This window comes from Paroedura picta, chromosome 2, assembly GCF_049243985.1.
Source record: "Paroedura picta isolate Pp20150507F chromosome 2, Ppicta_v3.0, whole genome shotgun sequence".
Classification (NCBI taxonomy): Eukaryota; Metazoa; Chordata; class Lepidosauria; order Squamata; family Gekkonidae; genus Paroedura; species Paroedura picta.
Genome location: NC_135370.1, coordinates 125,730,602 through 125,752,315, shown reverse-complemented (window position 1 = coordinate 125,752,315; position 21,714 = coordinate 125,730,602). Strand labels below are relative to the sequence as shown.

The 21,714-nt window shown below is 43.0% G+C and overlaps 1 protein-coding gene across 13 annotated transcripts in view; it reads right to left on the bottom strand.

Moving 5' to 3' along the window:
* Positions 1 to 21,714, bottom strand: part of GPHN (gephyrin) — a 357,972-nt gene that overhangs the window by 72,295 nt on the left and 263,963 nt on the right. For 9 of the 13 annotated variants that reach the window (XM_077322479.1, XM_077322482.1, XM_077322474.1 and 6 more), the window contains one exon: positions 12,817 to 12,873. The exons of the other annotated variants lie outside the window; for them this stretch is intronic. In XM_077322479.1, the coding sequence (XP_077178594.1) occupies positions 12,817 to 12,873 (57 nt within the window). The remainder of the gene's footprint in view (positions 1 to 12,816; positions 12,874 to 21,714) is intronic. 13 annotated transcript variants of the gene reach the window in all.

Here is a 21,714-nt window from a genome sequence, read left to right as displayed (position 1 = left end):
CACCCTCGAGAATGGGTGTAGTTAATTGGGCATTAGCTGTAAGGCATTTGCAAGCTATTTCATGGATAAAGTATCATTACTTCACTGCAAAATTCCACAAACCCTTGAAACAGTAAGTGTACTGGAGGCACTTGGGCTGTGTTTGGATGTGTTGTTTGAAGGGTTTTCACTAGTTTCTTATTATCGGTTGTGGGAAATATTAAACTTTTAGATAGATTGCCCATTGTCAATATATAGTTTCTTTTGAAGCTTTAAATACTTGATATTTACCAAGAAGAACTATACTGAGTATCCAATCTTATCTATTTGGTGCCTCTTAAAAATTGTGAAACAGCCTTGGGGGATGAACAGTCCGGCCTCTCCGGGGCCAATCAGGGTGCAGCTGCAACCTAATTGGCCCTGCCCATACAGCTCCTGCCCTCCCTCACCAAGCCCTCACCCCTTGCCTCACAGATGTGCCTGACTGTTACAGCCAGCATATCTCTGACTCCACCACTCCACTTGCAGGGCCCCAGGTGAGTGGCTGTGGGAAGGGGGGGGCGGAGGGAGAGGGGGCGCAGGGGGAGTGCTTCCAGCCGCAGGGAGGGCACTTCCCAAAGGCCTGGAAAGCACACCCAGGGCCTCGCAGCACTTTCCGGGGGCCTGCAAGGCCCCAGGTGTGCTTTCCAGGCCACTGGGAAGCCATCCAGCCGCCATCACAGAGGCCTTGGGTGTGCTTGCCAGGCCCCCGGAAAGTCCTCGTGTTGTGGGGGGGGGGGAAGGGAGCGCTCCCCAGGGGCCTGGCAAGCACACCTGGGGCCTCACAGATGCATCGGGTGTGCTTGCCAGGCCCCCGAGAAGCGCTCCTTCTCCCCCCCTCACTCTCAGCCCTTCCTGGCAGCCTGGAAAGCCACCGGGAAGCTGACGGGGAGGACCCTTTCAAAACCCATTCTTATAAAGAAAGTTCATACTTTCTTATGAACGGGCTTTGAAGCTAGTTAAATAATAAGCCATGAACTATGCACACACCCTTGTACAAATATCTGATGTTATAGAACTTTAAAGTTCAGCTTGATTTTAGTGCCACTGGAAACGTATACAGTTTCTTAACACAATTTTGAGTGATGATAATGATAATTTTCTCACGACAACAGATATTATGCAGCCAACCTAAACCTGTGAAGTAAAACAGCTTGTGTGATTTATTCAGATCTGCTCTGAGAAAGTTGGAGATTTTAAAATATGATAAACTTACTTTATTAGGTATATCAGACCTGAAATGCTCTGTATACTTTCACATTAATATGCAAAAAACCCAAATATTGTATTTCATTGTTCTATTAAATCTTGTTGATATATACAATGCTTGGAGTAATGATAAAATAAAAATCCAATTCCAAAATAATGCCTTTTAATGCAATATAGATCAGTATAAAATAGGTTTTACTTATGGTTGATATATATTTTTGAAAATTAAGAATTTTAATGTCATAGGCATGGTTACTGAAATAATACAAAGATTCCACCTTAAAAAGGCATAAAATTACGCTATTGAGTTTCAAGCAGCTGGGGGATACACTCGCCAAAAACTAGCAAAAACTCTTAATTCTTGATAGTTCCACTGTATTAAGTTGGATTCTGGGGTTAAATCCTTTTCCAAAATCAGTCCAGGGAAAATGAAAAGTAGCTTAAAACGACATCAATGATTATTGTTTTAGTGGGTCTCAGATTATTTTGTGGTATCAGGTCTTTCGTGCCTCATTCTATAAAATCACTTTCCCCAGGAACACTACTGTAGCATGGATCAAGACAAGTTTAAACATCTCAACAGGCAACTGTCTCTTTAAAATGAATAACTAACTTATGATAAACATAACATTACTTTTGTATTTTGTTTTGCAGAGCAATACGGAATACTTAAGAACATTTGATGAAGAAATTATGCCAAGAATAATTGGTAATTAGATGATGGAAGCTGCCAGCCACCCTAACTGTATGTTCTTTTTCACTCACTGTCCTAGTGAAGGAAATATGGCTTCAATTTTGTGAAGAATTTGGTCACTGAATGTTGTATATATACCAAGTGTTAGAAATCTGATTTCATATTTAAGCTAAATGAGTAGGTTCAGAGGATTAAAATAAGCTTCTTAGTATATATACAGTTTCTTAGTATATATACCCAAAGCCATTTGCCCCATGACCACTTAGACCCATTATGCACAGCAGCAGCCACGCTGGGCTACCGCCATTCCATTGGGCCGGAGAAAAAAGCCCTGTGTCCACCAATTACACATGAGGGCACAGTATTCTGGGCGTACAATGGCTGCCCCAGTGCAATGGCCTTGCGCATGCAACGTGCGGTAAGAACACCAGGTGCGCTCGGAAGCAGCGCCAGCGGTGGTGGTGGGGATCGGGGACATGAACCCCTGCTGCATGATGGTGGGGAGCAGCATGCTGCTCTCTCACCATGGCGGGGGTAGGGGACACCCCAGCCGGCTTTGTGGCTCAGGGGCATGTGGTGTACTGGCAGGGACACCGTAGGTTGGGGTGGGCCAGGCTGAAAGACCCGGTGCTGTTGATTACGCACAGCACCGGCCCACCCCAGCCCCCGCTGGTGCCTGCAGTATCTCAGGGACCACAGAAGTTCCTGCGTTCCCGTAATGCGGGCCTTCCATGGGTCTGGGCCGGGTCACATCTGTGCTGGCGGCAGCATGCATAATTCGGACTTTCCCCTGATGCCCTGATGCCACCAGCACGGGCCTTCTGGCCCATGCATAATGGGTCCTAAGTGCACATGTAAATGTATTATCCACAGAATCAATGTGACATCACTGCTTCCTAATATTTGTGCTCTAAAGCAAGAAGAAGAAGAAGAAGAAGAAGAAGAGTTGGTTCTTAGATGCCACTATTTCTCTACCCAAAGGAGTCTCAAAGTGGCTTACATTCGCCTTCCCTTTCCTCTCCCCACAACAGGCACCCTGTGAGGTAGGTGAGGCTTAGAGAGGTCTGATATTACTGCTCGGTCAGAATCGCTTTATCAGTGCTGTGGCGAGCCCAAGGTCATCTAGCTGGTTGCACGTGGGGGAATCATAGAATCATAGAGTTGGAAGGGGCCATACAGGCCATCTAGTCCAACCCCCTGCTCAACGCAGGATTAGCCCTAAGCATCCTAAAGCATCCAAGAAAAGTGTGTATCCAACCTTTGCTTGAAGACTTCCAGTGAGGGGGCACTCACCACCTCCTTAGGCAGCCTATTCCACTGCTGAACGACTCTGACTGAGAAAAACTTTTTCCTGATATCTAGCCTATATCGTTGTACTTGAAGTTTAAACCCATTACTGCGTGTCCTTTCCTCTGCAGCCAGCAGAAACAGCATCCTACCCTCCTCCAAGTGACAACCTTTCAAATACTTAAAGAGGGCTATCATGTCCCCTCTCAACCTCCTTTTCTCCAGGCTGAACATTCCCAAGTCCCTCAACCTATCTTCATAGGGCTTGGTCCCTTGGCCCCAGATCATCTTCGTCGCTCTCCTCTGTACCCTTTCAATTTTATCGATGTCCTTCTTGAAGTGAGGCCTCCAGAACTGCACACAGTACTCCAGGTGTGGTCTGACCAGTGCCGTATACAATGGGACTATGACATCTTGTGATTTTGATGTGATGCCTCTGTTGATACAGCCCAAAATGGCATTTGCCTTTTTTACCGCTGCATCACACTGCCTGCTCATGTTTAGTTTACAATCCACAAGTACCCCAAGGTCTCGTTCACACACAGTGCTACCTAGAAGCGTATCCCCCATCCAGTAGGCATGCTTTTCATTTTTCTGACCCAGATGCAGAACTTTACACTTATCTTTATTAAATTGCATCTTGTTCTCATTTGCCCATTTTTCCATTGTGTTCAGATCTCGTTGAACTCTGTCTCTATCTTCCGGAGTATTTGCCAGTCCTCCCAATTTGGTGTCATCTGCAAACTTGATGAGTAGTCCCTCCACCCCCTCATCTAGATCATTAATAAATATGTTAAAAAGTACCAGGCCGAGCACCGAACCCTGAGGTACCCCGCTACTCACCTCTCTCCAGTCTGATGAAACACCATTGACAACAACTCTTTGAGTGCGGTTCTCTAACCAATTCCCTATCCACCTAACGATCTGAAAATCCAGATTGCAGTCCTTCAACTTATCCATCAGAACATCATGGGGAACCTTGTCAAAAGCTTTACTAAAATCCAAGTAAATGACATCAACCAAATTTCCCCGATCCAGCAAACCTGTTACTTGGTCAAAAAAGGAAACTAGGTTGGTCTGGCAGGACCTGTTGGAGACAAATCCATGCTGACTTCCTTGGATCACCAAATTGTCCTCCAGATGTTTGCAGATCGCTCCCTTTAATATCTGCTCCATTATCTTCCCCACAACAGAGGTCAGACTCACTGGTCTGTAGTTTCCCGGGTCATCCTTCCTCCCTTTTTTGAAGATCGGAATAACGTTTGCTCTTTTCCAGTCCTCCGGGACATCTCCAGTCCTTAAAGAGGTTCCGAAGATGATGGACAAGGGCTGTGCAAGTTCTCTGGAAAGTTCTTTGAGTACTCTCGGGTGCATTTCATCTGGACCAGGGGATTTGAACTCATCCAGTGCAGCTAAATGCCTCTCGACCACCTCTCTATCCATGTTAACCTGCCACCCAGACACTATCCTTTGGCTACAGCCATCTCTAGATGTGCCTAAACACTTAGACCTGTGGGAAAAAACAGATGTAAAATAGGCACTAAGCCTTTCTGCTTTCTCTGCATCTTTCGTTAGAGTTTGTCCATCCGCACCCAACAGCGGGCCTATTGCCTCCTTTACTTTACGTTTGCTCCTCACGTAACTGAAAAATCTTTTCTTGTTACAATGGGCTTCCCTGGCCAATCTTAGCTCACTCTCAGCTTTGGCCTTTCTGATGATTGATCTACAGTGCCTAGTAACCTGTAGGTACTCTTCTTTAGAGCTCTGTCCTTCCCTCCATTTCCTGAACATTTTCCTTTTCTTTCTTAGTTCCTCATGAAGTTCTCTGTTCATCCAAATAGGCTTCTTAGAGCTCCTGCAGTGTTTTCGTATTTCTGGAATAGTCATTGATTGAGCATGCAATAGCTCTTGTTTGAGTAGCGCCCACCCTTCACATGCTCCCTTCCCTTCCAGCATTCTCGTCCATGGTATGACACTCATCATGTCTCTGAGTTTATTAAAGTTTGCCCTACGAAAATCCAACATCCGCGTCTGGCTACAAGCTTCCTTGTCTCCCCATCTCAAAAGGAATTCTATGAGGACATGGTCACTTCCCCCTAGGGTCCCCACCTCCTTCACCTCATCCACCAACTCTTGCCTGTTGGTCAGTATTAAGTCCAGTATGGCTGAACCTCTTGTGGGTTCATCTACCATTTGATAAATGAAATTGTCAGCCAGGCAGGTCAGAAACTTGCATGACTGAGGACGCTTCGCAGAGTTTGTTTCCCAGCACACATCTGGGAAATTGAAGTCACCCATGATGACAAGGTCCTGCCGTTTGGATATTTTCTCAAGCTGCTCACAAAGTGCAGCATCCACATCCTCTCGTTGGTCAGGCGGTCGGTAGCAGACACCAACCACCACACTGTTTGTTTTCCCCTCGCTTATTTTCACCCAGATGCTTTCCACTGTAGATATGCTCTCCTTCACTAGAATTTCCTGACAGGTAAGCCCTTTCCTCACATACAGTGCCACTCCTCCACCTCTTCGATCTATTCTGTTTTTTCTGAACAGTTCATATCCATCCACCATTACATTCCAGTCATGAGAATCATTCCACCAAGTTTCTGTGATGCCTACTAGATCATACCTTTCCATCAGCATGAGAAGTTCCAGCTCTTCCTTTTTATTGCCCATGCTTCGGGCGTTAGTATAAAGACATCTGAATCCTTTTACTTTTGGTTCCCTATGAGCTGGCCTTGCCGGTTGGGCTGCCTCCGATAGTTTTCCTTCCATACACTCCCTATGTTGATCGTCTCCTTCCCCTAGTGGCTTTAGTTTAAAGCTCTCCTGATGAATCTCCCCAGGTTCCTGCCAAACACATTCTTCCCCAGTTTTGATAAGTGCAGTCCATCAGGTGCTAGTAGGCCTTCCTCAAGAAAGCCTATCCCATGGTCCCAGAAACCAAATCTCTCCTGCCGGCACCAACTACGCAGCCAGTGATTCACCTCCATTATCTTCCTCTTCCGACTCATTCCTCTTCCCTTGACAGGCAAGATTGAAGAGAATACCACTTGTGCCCCCATTTGCTTGAGCTTCCTCCCCAGATCTTGATAGTCTTTTTTAATAGGAGCGATGGTATTCAGGGACATGTCATTCGTTCCCACATGGACCATCACAAATGGGTAGCGATCCGTAGATTTGAGGAGTTTGGGCAGCCTTTCTGAAACATCTTTAATTTTCGCCCCTGGCAAGCAACACACCTCTCGGGTTAGGGGGTCGGGCCCAGCCACGTGGCGATCCATTCCTCTTAGCAGGGAGTCTCCAATTACCAGTACTCTCCTTTTTTTTTCCTTCTCAACTCCATTTCCTTCTGTCTCCGTGGCCTCTTCCCTTTGTCTTAGAGTTTGTTTTGGGACCTCTTCCCTTGTTGACCCTTGCACCTCCTCTGCAAGGGCCTGAAATCTATTCTGGAGCTCCAAAGGCCCCGAGAACTGTCTCGCCCTTCGCCGTTCAGTCTTTTTCCGAACTGCCTGCAGAGGCTCCCTATTGTGGTCAATCTCCTTGTCCTCTTCAGGACTGGTTGTATTCTCTTTATTCTCTTTATTCCATGTTGCAGAGCTCTGGACTACGAACTCCTCCCCTTTCTTACTTTGGGTCAGAGTAATAATTTTGTTTTCTAATCCCCTAATCTTTTCCTCCAAAAGTTTTACCAGCTTACACTTGGGGCAGCTGTAGTCCATCTTGTCTTCTGGGAGTGTGGAATCAAACCCAGCTCGCCTGATTAAAAGTCCGCGCTCCTAACCACTACACCAAGCTGGCTACATCACTACATCAATACAATGGTAACATGCTCTTCACTGAATGGCTGGATGACTAGCTTTTGAAATATTTGATATTCAGCAAACAGCCATGATTGGCAAGGAACAACACTGCCCCCCTGGGGGGTTTGAAGTAGTCATCATCACCCTCCATCCCCCAATACCCTTGTTCGGGCAGGGGAGAGTGGTATTTTCCGCCGTGTTGGGTATTTTTATAGTCTTTTAACGGGGGTTTTAATGGGGGATTTTAAGACTATTGTATCGAATAATAATAATAATAATAATAATAATAATAATAATAATAATAATAATAATAATAATAATAATAATAATAATGGTTTAATTGGTCCTTTAAAGTCTCCCTTAGACTTGCTATTTCATATACTCTTTGGGGAACAATGGAGCTGGACAATTATTTGATATGAGACTTTGGGTAGAACTTCTATATTCACAACATATAAATCCAGTGACTAGTCACACAAATCTCTAGTAGGTTTGAATCAAATCTTAATGTTGTCCATTTTTCAAGATTTGAAAAAACAAAGGTTGATATTTTTATATGTATGATTTCTAAATCAAGTCTGAATTCCAAATGTAAGAAATTATTAATTCTATTTGATCCTTTGTGATCCAAAGCCCCATGGTTAATAACAAATGTAATCTATAAGTAGATTTGGATACTGCTAAGGATTTAAGGGCTGGCTAAGGAACAACTGTGATTATTTTGGAAGTAGCAGCATGTATTAACATTTAATCTTTGACATTTCCTCAAAATTAAATGAGGTACTGGAAAATCCAGCATGGCTAGCCTCTGTGGAAACTCAGGTTAAATCCCTACTCTGCCATGGAAAATTGCTGGGTGACCTTGAGACAGTCTCATACTGCCAGCCTAATCTACCTCACAGGGTTATTGTGAGGGAAAAATAGAGACAAGGAGAACAATGTAAGATACTTAGGGTTCAACTGTTCCCATTTGCACTGTTCTGCCAACATCAAACGTTTCTAGGGAAGCTATTTGTTAATGGTCAAAGAATACAAGTTGCCAAAGAAGGAAAAATAGCAGTTATCAAGGGTCATTCCAAATTCGGAAAATAACAAAAATTAGAGAGATTAACACTAGGGTTGGGCGTTTCAGCACCTGAAGTGGCCATTCTCTCCTGGCACAGTAAGCACCATGCTGTGTGTGTGTGGGGAGGGGGGTCAGCGCGCCGGCGGAGCTCTGCGCCTGCGTGTTTGCGCCTGCCGGCGCACTAATACCTGCACCTCCCTTCCCCCCCGTGCCATGTTGCTCACTGCACCGGGAGAAACCGGCCACTTCGGGCACCAAAGCGCCCAACCCTAACTAACACCTTTCTCTATAGTTTAATTCAAAACTATGGTCTCCAGAAGTTGTGGCTTTACAGTAAATAAATGGATCTTCCTAAATTAAATCTAATTTATGGCCACTATACATTATAGATAGTTACAAGTTTTTTCCCCTTAACAGTTCTTTTAAAATTATTGTTGTTAAATGCCAACTATCTTTGAGAGTAGAGGAGGAACAGGCAGGAGGAGCTGCTTAAGTCTCCACTTCATTCATTCATTCATTCATTCATTCATTCATTCATTCAATTTTCAGCTCACCTTTCTCAAACGACTCAAGGCAGGTTACGTCCTCAACTCCATTAAAACCCTCCCCTGTAAAAACCTCATAATTTCAACAAAGAAGATAGCTAAAAACTTCCCTCTGTTCACAGCTAACCTCCAGGGGAGATCACTTGGTGGTACAGCATAGCCTGACGGGGGCCTCTAGATCTTAACCGTGGCCTCAAATGAAGACCCCATGGAAGAGCTCCATTTTTCAGGCTTTGTGGGACTTTGAAAGCTCTGTCAGGGCTCTTCTGAGAGCTCATCCCACCAGGTCGGGGCCAGGACTGATAAGGCCCTGGCCTTGGTTGAGGCCAGGCGTATTTCTCTAGGACTAGGGACCTTTAAAAGATTAGCACCCGTAGAGTTGAGTACCCTGCAGGCGGCATAAAGGATCACATGTTCTTATCCACACACAAAGAAAGGGATAGAGGGAGATAGCTTTTCAATAAAAAGATGGAAAAAAAGAGAGAACTTGACAGCTTTTAACATGTAGTTTGGCCATCAGGAATGGCATATGAGCAATTCTAAGTTGTAAATATGTAACCCTAGGAATGCAATCCTAGAAATTATAAATACAGAATCAAAGAAAAGGCAAAAAAAAATATGAATCAAATTTCCAGGGAAACTTGGTATGGCATAGTATTCCCTTAGAATAAATCCTCTAGGCCAGTGGTCCCCAACCTGCGGCCCGCGGCCCAGAAGGCCATGGCGCCGGGCCGCGGCTCCCTCTCCCCGCCCCCCCCGCAGTAAAAAACTTCCCAGGTCGCAAGCTTGCGGCCCGGGAAGCTTCTTACTGCGGGAGGGCGGGGAGAGGGAATCAGGGCCGGGCCGCGCATCGTGCGGGCATGGCCCGTGGGCGCGGCCCGATGCGCGGGCGCGGCCAGTCCGTGCGGGCACAGCCCGATGCCCTGCCGGTCCCCAGCCTCGGAATGGTTGGGGACCACTGCTCTAGGCACTAGTTTAACATGTGGCAATTAAGAAATGGCTTCTTGTGTAGTACTGATTTTGGAAAGGATTTTTTTAGTAAAGTGAGAACCTGCAAACAAGCCAATATTTGGTCTACATTAACACAGGATAATATTTTAGATTAAAACCTGTGAAATTCTAATCATTTTAATGTATATTAAAATGAAACCCCAGCTAGAAAACAAAAGAGTGGAAAAAAGAGAAAGGAAAAGAGATGGGGATGAGAGGACAAACCAATCAGATTTGGTGTTACCAGCCAGCAGAAGTTTTTTTAAAAAATAAATCACCGAGTGAAATCGTACATTTACTCGGAGAGAGCATCCTTTGACATTTCCTTCTAGATGATCTCTGAGCTCCTCCAGCTTTCGATGGAGCTACATGTAAACATCAGAAAATGAATTCAAAAAGCAACCTATTCTCTTGTATGTTCTGTTTCCTTTAAAAAAATTAATCTCAAAGTGTAACACATTTCTTACTGCCTTGCCACATAGTCAACATTTTTTAACCACACAAATATCTGTTACATGTAAAACCACCTATATGATTAAATCAGCAATTATTTTTAGCATGTAAACATGAGTAAATTTTGGTTAACAATACTGGCTTTAACCAAGCTTCCTAACTATCAAATATAATTTGTAGGAAGCAGAATGTACAGCATATTCTAGTTTCTGTGGGTAAATTATAAACATGGGAAAATATAAAGTCTTAATGGAATTTCTATCACTCATATTTCATTTTGATGCTTAAATAGATATTAATAGCAAAAAATTCCAATATTTAGTAGAGAGAAATAAGAGTTTTGGTCAAGGTATCAGTGTTTAATGATAAATAATTATTTTAAATTCCAACCAGATTTAAAACATACTTTATTACACTGGGTAAACTGAGTTTATAGTCCAAAATGCTGCATTTATTAAGAATGTAACAAATTTATGTGGTAGAGAACACATTTTGAGGTAATTATATGTACACTAGGGGCCAAGCCTGTTGCACTCAGGAATACAATGGGTCCTAGATTTTTTTGGGGGGGCGGAGAACTCTGCGGATACTCTCTCTCTCCCCAGGACCTGGAAAGGCTGCAGGCTGGAGGCCCTTGGGAAGGGAACTCACCGGCAGGGGCAGCTCTCACACAGCAAGGATCTGCAGTCTCTGAGCTTTGGAGGAAATAGAAGGAGGAGGGGATGATCAAGGGTGGGGGACAGAAGGTGAATGGCTGGGTGCTGGACAGACAAGCAAGCTGATTGGAGGAGGAGGCACTCAGGCGGGGCAGCAACCCAGAGTGGATGTTAAACAGAGTGGCACTTATGCCATGAGACTAGCTCCTCCTCCTAGCCCTTATGAGAAATATTAAGTGGAACACATATATTCAGTAGTCAGAGTTAAATTTTCTTGAAAGTGCAGTGAAATTATTATAACATATTGAAACAACTGTGTCCATGAATGCACACAGTATTTTCCTTAGTGAACTGACAAAATATAACCTCTTCTAACAAAGCAAAAGAAAAAAAATAAGCCTCACAGAAAGACAATGAGGAATGCTGTAAATGTCTTTACATATCATTGCCTTAAATACAGGTGAAACATTTTTCTTCTTTTTCTATTATGAAATCAAGTTGTGGTTTTGAATATAAAAATATGTGTATAATTAACCTTTTCCTTCCCCATTTATGCTCAGTGCAACAGTATTTTCACACAGAGCAGCTTATTGTGTAGTAATATTGAGAGAAAAGTGGGTGGCTTGTCCTGCATCCTGCAATAAAGGTAAAACACACGCACACATACAAAAAAAAAGTCTTTTAAAATTGAGAAGGATTTGCAAGGAGTGTGAAGAAGAAAAGAAATCGAAGTGTCTCATGTGGTGCATAAAAGAACTGAAGTGAAATAGTGCAAAAGATTAAAAAGAGGCCACTATTGCTGCTAAATATTAAATGGACTAGTAATATAGCCCACTGTATGAGAAATACAGCGGGCTCTAGGCACTTACCGGTGAGTGTGTCCCCCGGCGGCGGTCCTCTGGGTCGGGTGGCTGGGGCGGCGGGTCTGCGAGGGGACGGCCTGACGCAGTGAGAGGCGCTTCGCAGCTCTCGCCGCGTCAGGCCACCGTGCAGGGAGCGGCGGCCGGACACGGCAAGAGGCGCTTTGCGGCTCTCGCCGCGTCAGGCCGGGAGCAACTGCGAGCTGCGCGAAGCGCCTGCCGATTGGTCCCTCCGATTGTCTGTCCAGAGGAAGGGTCCAATCCGGACCCTTCCTCATCACGGACACATCCCGCCCCAGAACCCCTTACCCATTTATTTAGTCCGCGGCGCCGGCGCCGCAGGCTGTGTTTAGATATGTTCTTACATTTTATTTAATAAGTTTAGATTTTTCAGACATGCCTAGCAAATATTTGGCATCTAACAAAGGATGTGGGAACACAGAAAGAGTAAAGTTTTCTCATGGTACGAGATACTATAGAATATGACCATTAGTTCAGAAAGCTGCCTGACACTGTTAAGACAATACAGCAGTTCTATAAATTGATAAGGAGGAAAGGGGCTACTATTTAATATGAATGGCATGTCTCACAAAAATATCACTTTTCATTTTCTATTTTGTCTCTTTCGAAGTATATATATTCAATAGTTACTTTATGATTATACATTGATTATTTTTGAGGAATAAACTATGAAAATGGACAAAAATTAACAATTTAATTATCGACATAAGAAAGTGGCAGGTTTGAACATTATGTCATCCGCAAACCACTTAAACCAGAATATTTGAATTTAAGCAAATTAAGCAATTTAAAAAAATGAAATGAAAATATTTAGTGCATCTAAGTTGGTTTAAGAGGTTGGCGAGTCATGCCCTAGACCTCTCCCCTACACAGCATGGCTATAACAGTTACTGCTGTATGCAGTGTTTAATGCTCTAAGATTATGGGCACATTAATAAAGCTATGTTTTAATATATATATATGTATGTAGCTATGTATGATAACATTCAGAGCTAGTTTGTCAAATTTCCTTCAGCTAGTTGCTTTATGGTGGCTCTTGTGTAGCACAGAAACAAACAAAATGTGATCCAACAGCAATAAAAACACTAGAAAAAAAAACAATGAAATGGTGAGAAATGTAAAAGTTCCACCCTTAGCCTTACCCCCCCTCCCCCAAATGAAAAGTGTAGGCTATAGAAGAAAACTCGCAAAATAAAAGCCAGAAACATATTTACTTTGAGGGATCCAACTCTACTAGCAACTCCTTTGCTCTCATCCGGGCGTCTAATTTGCTACAATGGGGGAAGATGGGTAAAGAAGACAGAAGAATAAAGAAAAAAGAGAACTTAAAAAAATTTCCACACAATCAGTTAGCAGTGCATGCAAGACATCAGTTTGACTTTCTGACACACTTCTAGGGAACAAGGACACAGACTCTTGTTTCTGGATCACATCATGACTCTTTCACTTAATAGTTCTTTAATTAGTTTTTTCATGTAAAGTGTGCATGCTATGTTCATTAATCATACTTTTAAGAGTACATATCCTATAATATATTGTGACAGTCTGGATTAGTTTGTGAAGAATGAATTATTAAAAAAGAGGACAAATGTCTGTGTCTTTTTAGGCTGGCAAGTAACATAAATTTGTGTTATGAGCTACCATTGAAGTGTCAACCACAGAATTATAGACATGGGTGCTGCAAATGGAAGTCAGACCTGTCAAAGGTAATTGTGGATAACTAGAAGAATTACATACAACCACCCCATATTTTCTTTAAAAAAAAAAATCAGGATAGCCCATGTTCTTATTTCCCAGTTAAATAATTTTGCTGCCCAACCAGAAAATTTTAATGCCATACCAACAATATTTTAAGAATAGCCAAAACATACCTTAGTCCTGTTTTCTATACTAGCTGCATTGTTCTTTTCCTTGCATTGTGAAGAGGAATGAAGAATCTGTTCTATTGCTACTGCTTAGTAAGCTTTCACATTGCTGGGAAATAGTTTAAAAGTATATGAAGAAAAATATATACCATTGTGCAAATGCTCTATTTATATAACTTTAATTTTGATGAAAAATATTAACAATACTATATGGCCAAATATTTGTATGTATAAAATATGCCATGAATCCAGGTGAAGCATTTTAGACCTATGGAAAAAAGAAGAAAGGTTCCCACTTAAATGGGCTAGATCACAAATGGTAATGCCAGTAGTACATAAAGGTTGTTCATTTTAAACAAATTAATATTTGCAGAAGACTCAACTGATCAACAGGATAATCAGACCAGCAGATGTTTTGCTTGCTGACAGTAATAAGTAGTTAATTCAGATGCTGAAGTTTTATTCTTTAAAAGCATCAAGTAATTTGAGTATATCCTGGATTTCTTCAATAACATTAAGCACGTTGTTTAATTACTCTGTGCCTTAATTCCTCATTTGTAAAACTGGAATGTTAAGCAAATGATATGATTGAAAATCACTGGAATGCAGAGAGTACAAGGTAGATGAGAAAATGAGAAATACAGAAGTGAAAAATAAATAGGAGTTTTGAGGCATCATAAACACTAACAAGTTTTTATTTAGACACCAGGCTTGTAAGGTACCCTAGACAGAAACATGAAATTGGCAAAACCATAGGCGAGACAACAGAAGTTGGTAACATAATAGAATTTGGATCTGCGGGATTTGCCATCCTTCCGCAGGCCCTGCAAAACGGAGCTCTTCCGCCAGGCTTATGGTTGAGGCCGGTGCCTCCCCTTTTTAGATCGCCCCCTCCCCCTACATCAGCAGTGACTCCTGGTTTCCCAGATAGTTCCGGCGCCATCAGGTGGGGTGGGTTGGGGGGTGGGTTGGGGATTGTTTTTAGGTGTTTTATATATTAGGGGTTTTATGGGGTTTTTACATGTTGTTACCCGCCGCAAGCCTCAGGGGAGCGGTGGGTTAGAAATCCAATAACAACAACAACACAGAAGATACCACAGTACAAAGGACTACATAATAATAATGAAAATTAAAAAACAAACTTAACTACAAGAAAAGAATGAACATGAATAGAAGTTTAAACAGATAGAAATATATTTCTTCTCCCAAGTTACTAATTCTATTTCATGAAGTCCTAATATATTCTGTATTAATTATCAAGATAAAACATACAGCTGCACTGTAAATACAGAAAATGCAAGTGGAGGATCGCAAGGACCTGCAAGGGTGCCTCATTTATGTCTCTCACACTGTTTCCACTTTTCCTTTATTAAAACCCCATAGCATCGCCCCTTTCTGTGTTTCCTTCCTTCCTACCCCCAGTCAGCGTTCCTTGACATGCCCCCCCCCATCTTCAGCTTTCCCTAATTCTGGAAGCACTTACCTGGGAAAACTATGGACAAGAGGTATGCTGATAATGCCTGGGCCAGACACAGTTGTATACTGGTGGGGAGTCTACAAGGACTTGCTTGGGGAAAAATGCTAATCCCCAAAATGTTTTCTTTCATTCCTCCTGGTAACTTTCCCCTATTTTATTCTGCCCACCCACCCAAACCACCCACTGTCCTACCGTTTATCTGCCCCCCATATTCAGCTATATTTATTTACTTGATTTATATTCCATCTTTCTCTCCAGTGGAGAATCATTCTCCTCCCCTCTATGTTATCTTAAGAATGTAAGAGTCCTGCTCGATTCTTCCATGCTCCCTGTTTTGCCATGGCAGTTAGCAGAGACCCGGCTGGGGCCTGCAGGGACACAAAATGCCCCATATGGCTTCACAGTGCTGTAAAGCTGAACAGGGCATTACTATCCCATAGGATAGAGGCATGCTGCTATCCCACCGTCCTGCGATGGGACTGCCACTCTTGGCCAGGCCAGCTTGTGGCAATTTACAATAATAAAAATATAAAAAACCATAAAAAAACTCCAATGCAATTGGGGGCAGTACATATTGGTATAGACAGCACAGTCAATAGTGGTAATAAAACAATATCCTATTCTCTCGCATGGAGCCTCCACTCTTCTGCTCCTAGTCTATATCCTCAATAGATGACCCCAGGCGATGTCGGCCTAGGGGGTGCTGATTGTGAAAAAGCTGCTGTAGTACACTAGGTTGACACTTTCCTTTAGCTATCTATTATGACTCCAAGGTGTCAGCAAGTTCTGATTCCATAAGCATATACTTGAATTTTTTTTTGTTTCAGTGTGGATCACCTTATTTACCTACATTGAACTTAATTTGCCACTCTCTTGCACACTCGCCCATTCTGTAGAGATCCTACTGGAGCTCTTCATAAGCAGTCTTGGCTTTCACCCTCCTGAATAATTTTGTGTTATCTGCTATCCTGACCACTGTATTACTCATATTCAGTTCCGAATCACTTAAGAACAGAGGGCTGATCCCAAACTAATCCTTGTGAGTTCCTACTGCTTTTTTTCCCTCCGTTACAAGTGTCCATTTATTGCTACTCTTTGCTTCCAGTTATTTAACCAATGTTTTTCATCCATAACAAATAAGAAACCCATGACACCCAGGCTTCAAGAAACCCTGGAAGTGATGTCAGCAGGCCTCCCTTCTGACACACCCTCAGAAGTCACATCACCAGAAGTTACATTACCTAGATACTCCCGCTGGATGTGACATTACTAAGACACTCCCACAGCAAAGGAAGTGAAATATTTCCACATAATTTATGAACAGAGTCTGGACTATCTGCCACTTTGCCCTTCTTTATCAAAGGGAGCCTGCAGAAACAGGGAAGGGGCAAGCTTATGCTGCTCTATCGCCCCACCCCCCACCAGAAACAGGGGCAGGGCAGAGCAGAGCAGGCCTGTGCCTCTCTGTCCCCTCATGCAGTTAAAATAAAACGAGAGTACTTACCTCTCTGGACTGTAATCACTATCATGTGCAACTTTCCGCCCCCTGCAGGGGTATCACTGGCCATTTTGGGAGGGGGATTGACATGACCATATAGGGTCATATCACCCAATAATTTTTTAATTAATTAATTATGATCCAATTGGCAAAACCCAGGACCACTGCAATACCCTGGAGTTTCATGAAACCCTGGTTGAGAAAGCCTGAGTTAGATGCAAGAAAAAACAAAGAAAGGTTGCTTACCTGGAATGCAGAATCCTTGAAGATTTGCCCAATTTCTTATACTTAGCGATGCATTGCAGCCTGCACTAAGAACCCAATACCTTGTCTAAGCAGTGCTCATGAAAACTGCCCGTTATTTATGTTAGAACACTCTAGAATTTTGTTTCCTCTGTTCCTTTAAATTATTGACTATGTGAAAAACTCTGAACCAAGGAGAAGAGGTGGAAATGGTGCTACTCTGGAAGAACTACCACAATCATATAATTAGAACTTGCACTACTAGGATTTCTGATAAATTATTAGATTACTAGTAAATAATCCCGCTGCAGTCAAAATGCAGCGGGCACTAGCAGGGCGCCATGAGGGCGGTGCCTACCTGTTTGCAGGTCCTGGGTCGCTTGTGGGTTGTGGGGCAGGCCACAGCTGGCGGCGGCGGTGGCTTGTGGGTTGCTCCGTTGGGGTGGCGGTGGCAAAGCTAGTATTTCCGCCGTCTTGTTGCTGGCTGCGCCGGGGGTGTGTGTGTGAAGTGATTGTGTCATCGGCAGTTGGCAGGCCGCAGTGCGGGGAGGCACTTCGCGCCTCCCAGTGTGCTGGGCCGCCGGCCAAGGAGCAACTATGAGGCGCGCTGTGCGCGCCTCGCATTTGCTCGGGGCTGGAAATCGCAGGGACCAATCGGCAGGCGCTTCGCGCGTGCCTATTGGTCCCTCCAATTGTCTGTCCGGGGGAAGGGTCCAATCCGGACCCTTCCTCATCCCGCCCCTAAAGGGCTTACTGAATTATTTAGTCCGCGATGCTCACGGCGCCGCGGGCGGTGTTCAGATTATTCTCTTGTGAGGGAAATAGTGATCAATGTGGCAAAAATGTAACACAACATGGGGGATGGGAATGGTGGCCTAGGATCACTGTTGGAACAGTCCACAAACGCCTATTTCTTTAAATGAAACAAAGTATTTTGGGCGAGATGAACTAGATCCAAGGGTACTAAAAGAACTTGCAGAACTTGCTTTAGGATGCTTAGGGCTGATCCTGCGTTGAGCAGGGGGTTGGACTAGATGGCCTGTATGGCCCCTTCCAACTCTATGATTCTATGATTCTATGTCATCTCTGAACCTCTGTCCATTATTTCTGATACTTCTTGGAGAACAGGTGAGGTGCCAGACGATTGGAGGCGGGCAAATGTTGTCCCCATCTTTAAGAAAGGGAAAAAGGAGGATCCAGGTAATTATCGACCCGTCGGCTTGACATCTGTAGCTGGCAAAACTTTGGAACAAATAATCAAACACTCGGTTCTTGAGCAGCTGGAACTGAGAGCTGTGATTTCTAAGACTCAGCATGGGTTTTGCAAGAACAAGTCATGACAGGCCAACCTTATCTTTTTTTCCGAGAAAGTGAGTACTTTGCTGGATCAGGGGAATGCCATGGACATAGTTTATCTGGATTTCAGTAAAGCTTTTGATAAGGTTCCACATGATATTCTTGTTGACAAGTTGGTAAAATGCGGTATGGATCCTAATTCTGTCAGGTGGATCAATAACTGGTTGACAAATCGTACCCAGAGGGTACTTGTTAATGGTTCAGCATCTTCTTGAAAAAGAGTGACAAGTGGAGTACCCCAAGGATCTGTCCTGGGGCCTGTGTTGTTCAACATATTTATAAATGATTTGGATGAGGGATTAGAGGGGATACTTATTAAATTTGCAGATGATACTAAACTGGCAGGGGTAGCAAACACAACTGAAAACAGCAACAGAATACAGGATGATCTTGATAGACTCGAGAAGTGGGCTAAACTGAATAAAATGTTCAATAGGGACAAATGTAAAGTTCTGCATTTAGGTAGGAAAAAACAAATACACCAATATAAGATGGGGGAGACTTGTCTTGACAGTAGTATGTGCGAAAAGGATCTAGGAGTCTTAGTAGACCATACATTGAACTTGAGTCAGCAGTGTGACTCAGTGGCTAAAAAGGCAAATGGCATTTTGGGCTGTATCGAACGGAGTAACATGTCCAGATCACAGGAGTTGATAGTACTGCTTTACTCTGCTCTGGTCAGCTTCACTTGGAGTACTGTGTTGAGTTTTGGGCACCCCAGTTGAAGAGGGATGTTGACAAACTGGAACATGTCCAGAGGAGGGCAACAAAGATGGTGAGGGGTTTGGAGACCAAGACATATGAAGAAAGGTTGGGGGAGCTTGGTCTGTTTAGCTTAGAGGGGAGACGACTGAGAGGGGATCTGGTAACCATCTTCAAGTATTTAAAAGGGTGCCATATGGAGGATGGAGCAGAATTGTTCTCTCTTGCCCCAGAGGGACAGACCAGAATGATTGGGATGAAATTAATTCAAAAGAAATTCCACCTAAACATCTGGAAGAAGTTCCTGACAGAGCGGTTTCTCAGTGGAACAGGCTTCCTAGGGAGGTGGTGGGTTCTCCATCTTTGGAAATTTTTAAACAGAGGCTGGATAGCCATCTGATGGAGAGGCTAATTCTGTGAAGGCAAAGGGGTGGCAGGTTACAATAGATGAGCGATTAGGATGTGAATGTCCTTCATAGTGCAAAGGGTTGGACTAGATGACCCATGAGGTGCCTTCTAACACTATTATTGTATGATTCTATGATTAGACTAGAAGGTAAATGAGAAGCAGAATTTGACCAGTAGACATCATAGACTCTACTGAAACAAAATTGTGTTCTGTTCTTCCATGTGGTTCTGGTGTTGACAGAGATTAGCCTTCTTTTAGTCTCTCATCAGCTTTGATTGTGTTGAGCCACAGGATCCTTTGGCGACCACGTTTCCTGTTTCTGCTGAACATGCCGAGCATTAATGATTTTTCTAGTGAGTTTGATCGCATGATGTGTCCAAAGTAAGTGAGTTATAGCCGTAATATCTTGCCTTCTAATGACATAGTTAGTTTGCTTCTCTCTAAAACTATCTTCATAGAATCATAGAGTTGGAAGGGGCCACACAGGCCATCTAGTCCAAATTTATCTTGTTGGTAACTTTGGCTGTCCATGGTATTCACAGCATTTGTCCCCAACACCACAATTCGAAAGCATCTATTCTCCTCCTGTCTTACTTCTTCAGGGTCCAGCTTTAGCATCCATAGGTTGTTGTGGGGAAGACAACGGTGTTTACTAGTCAGCACTTTGTATTAAGGCTGATATCCTTACTCTTCCACATTAGGTTCATGCCTAACATTGTGTTCCGGCCCAGTGTTATTCACCGTTTGATTTCACGGCTGCATCCACCACTTTGACTGATCATAGAGCCAAGAAAGATGAAATCATAAATACATTCTATGTTCTTGTTGTCAATCGTGACTTTGGTGCTACTGCCAGAAGTTGTCATGATCTTTTTTTTTATATATATTTAGGTTTAGTCACAGCTTTTCACTTTCTTCTTTTAGTCCCTTTATCAGGTTCTTCAGATCACGCTCCAATTCAGCAAAGAGTGTTTTTACTCGGATCATAGATTTCTTCCAGATTAAACTGCCGCATAATTACCTCTGCATAAAGGTTAAGTAGAAAGGGTGATAAATTACACCCTAGTCTCACTCCTTGGCTGACCTTGAACCAATCAGTGTCTCCGTATATTGTTTGTACTGTGGCCTCCTGGTTGGTGTACAGTGAACTGATGAGGTGGGTTAAGTGGGATGACACTCCCAATTCACGCAAGGCATTCCATTGCTTCTTGTGATCAACACAGTCAAACGCTTTAGAATAATCAATAAAGTATTGATAAATGGCCTTTTGATATTCATGTGTTTTGAAAAATCTGCAATGTGGTCTCAGGTGCCACGACCATGTTGAAAACCAGCCTGGACATCTGGTAGCTAAGCATCAATGGCTGATTTGAGACAGGTCTAAATGATCTTCAATAAGATTTTATTTGCGTGGGAGATCATGGCTATAGTTTGACAGTTTGAGCAGATGTGAGAATCACCTTTCTTTAAAAATATGATAAAAACAGACCTTTTCCAGTCTATTAGCCATGTGCCAGTTTCCCAGCATAATGCTGTGATTGCTGCTGGTGGAACAGATCTGAGTAGTTCCACTGGAATGTTATCTATGCCAGGAGCCTTATTATTTGGGAGCTGTTTCAGAGCCCAGATCACTTCTTCTTCCAGTATAGGCAGTTTCAATTCGTGTCGGGTGTTTTTGGCTGGTGACTGAGGCATATTGTCGCCATCGATCCTTGATGTTGGTTTGGTCAGTCAAGTCTTTTCCATTCTTGTCTCTGATGGTCACTTTACGAGCAACATTATTTGCACATTTAGAAAAGGGAAGGAAGTCTCATGTAACTGAGGGTCTGTTTTGTTTTTATGGAAGATAGTGTGGGCACCACTGACATTTTCTCACTGACTTGGGCCTACTGGGGTTGTGATTGCAATATTTAGCTAAATGAGGAAATACAAAATGTCAAATTTATTGCTGAAGACAGATAGAGATGTTTCATCCTCAGAACTGTGTGTACTTCCTATTAGTACAATTTTCCAGGTATTTTTTTAAGCTTGGATAGATCAAATGCATCCCCCTAACTGAGACTATGCAAAAGAAATCCTGTTATGAGTGGTTAGATGGATATGTGAAAATACACTCTGCTGCTGAACAGTTTGAACCAATTATCACACAGTCTCTGTAAATGTGAGCATCTGGAACAGTGTAGATACATATATTTATAATATTTTTAAAATCAAAAGCACTACAATTAGGCTAGTTGTATTACTCTTTGGCAACAAAAACAGGAAATCTTGTGACACCTTAAGGACTAGCATTTTATTTTATTTATTTATGGAATTTTATACTGCTGCTCCCAGCAAGCTGGCTTGCAGTGGTTCACAATAAAACATAACATAAAACAATATAATCCAAACTATAAAACCTCATATATGCACAACAATAGTCCTAAGACAATTCCCCAGCGTCTATAACATGATGGTAAAATAACTAAAAAACTTTCTCCCTTCTGCTAACCTCTGGTCGAGATTTCTAGTTAAATTCTCCCCTCTTATCAATCTTACTTTTTACCACCTCTCGCAAAGCAT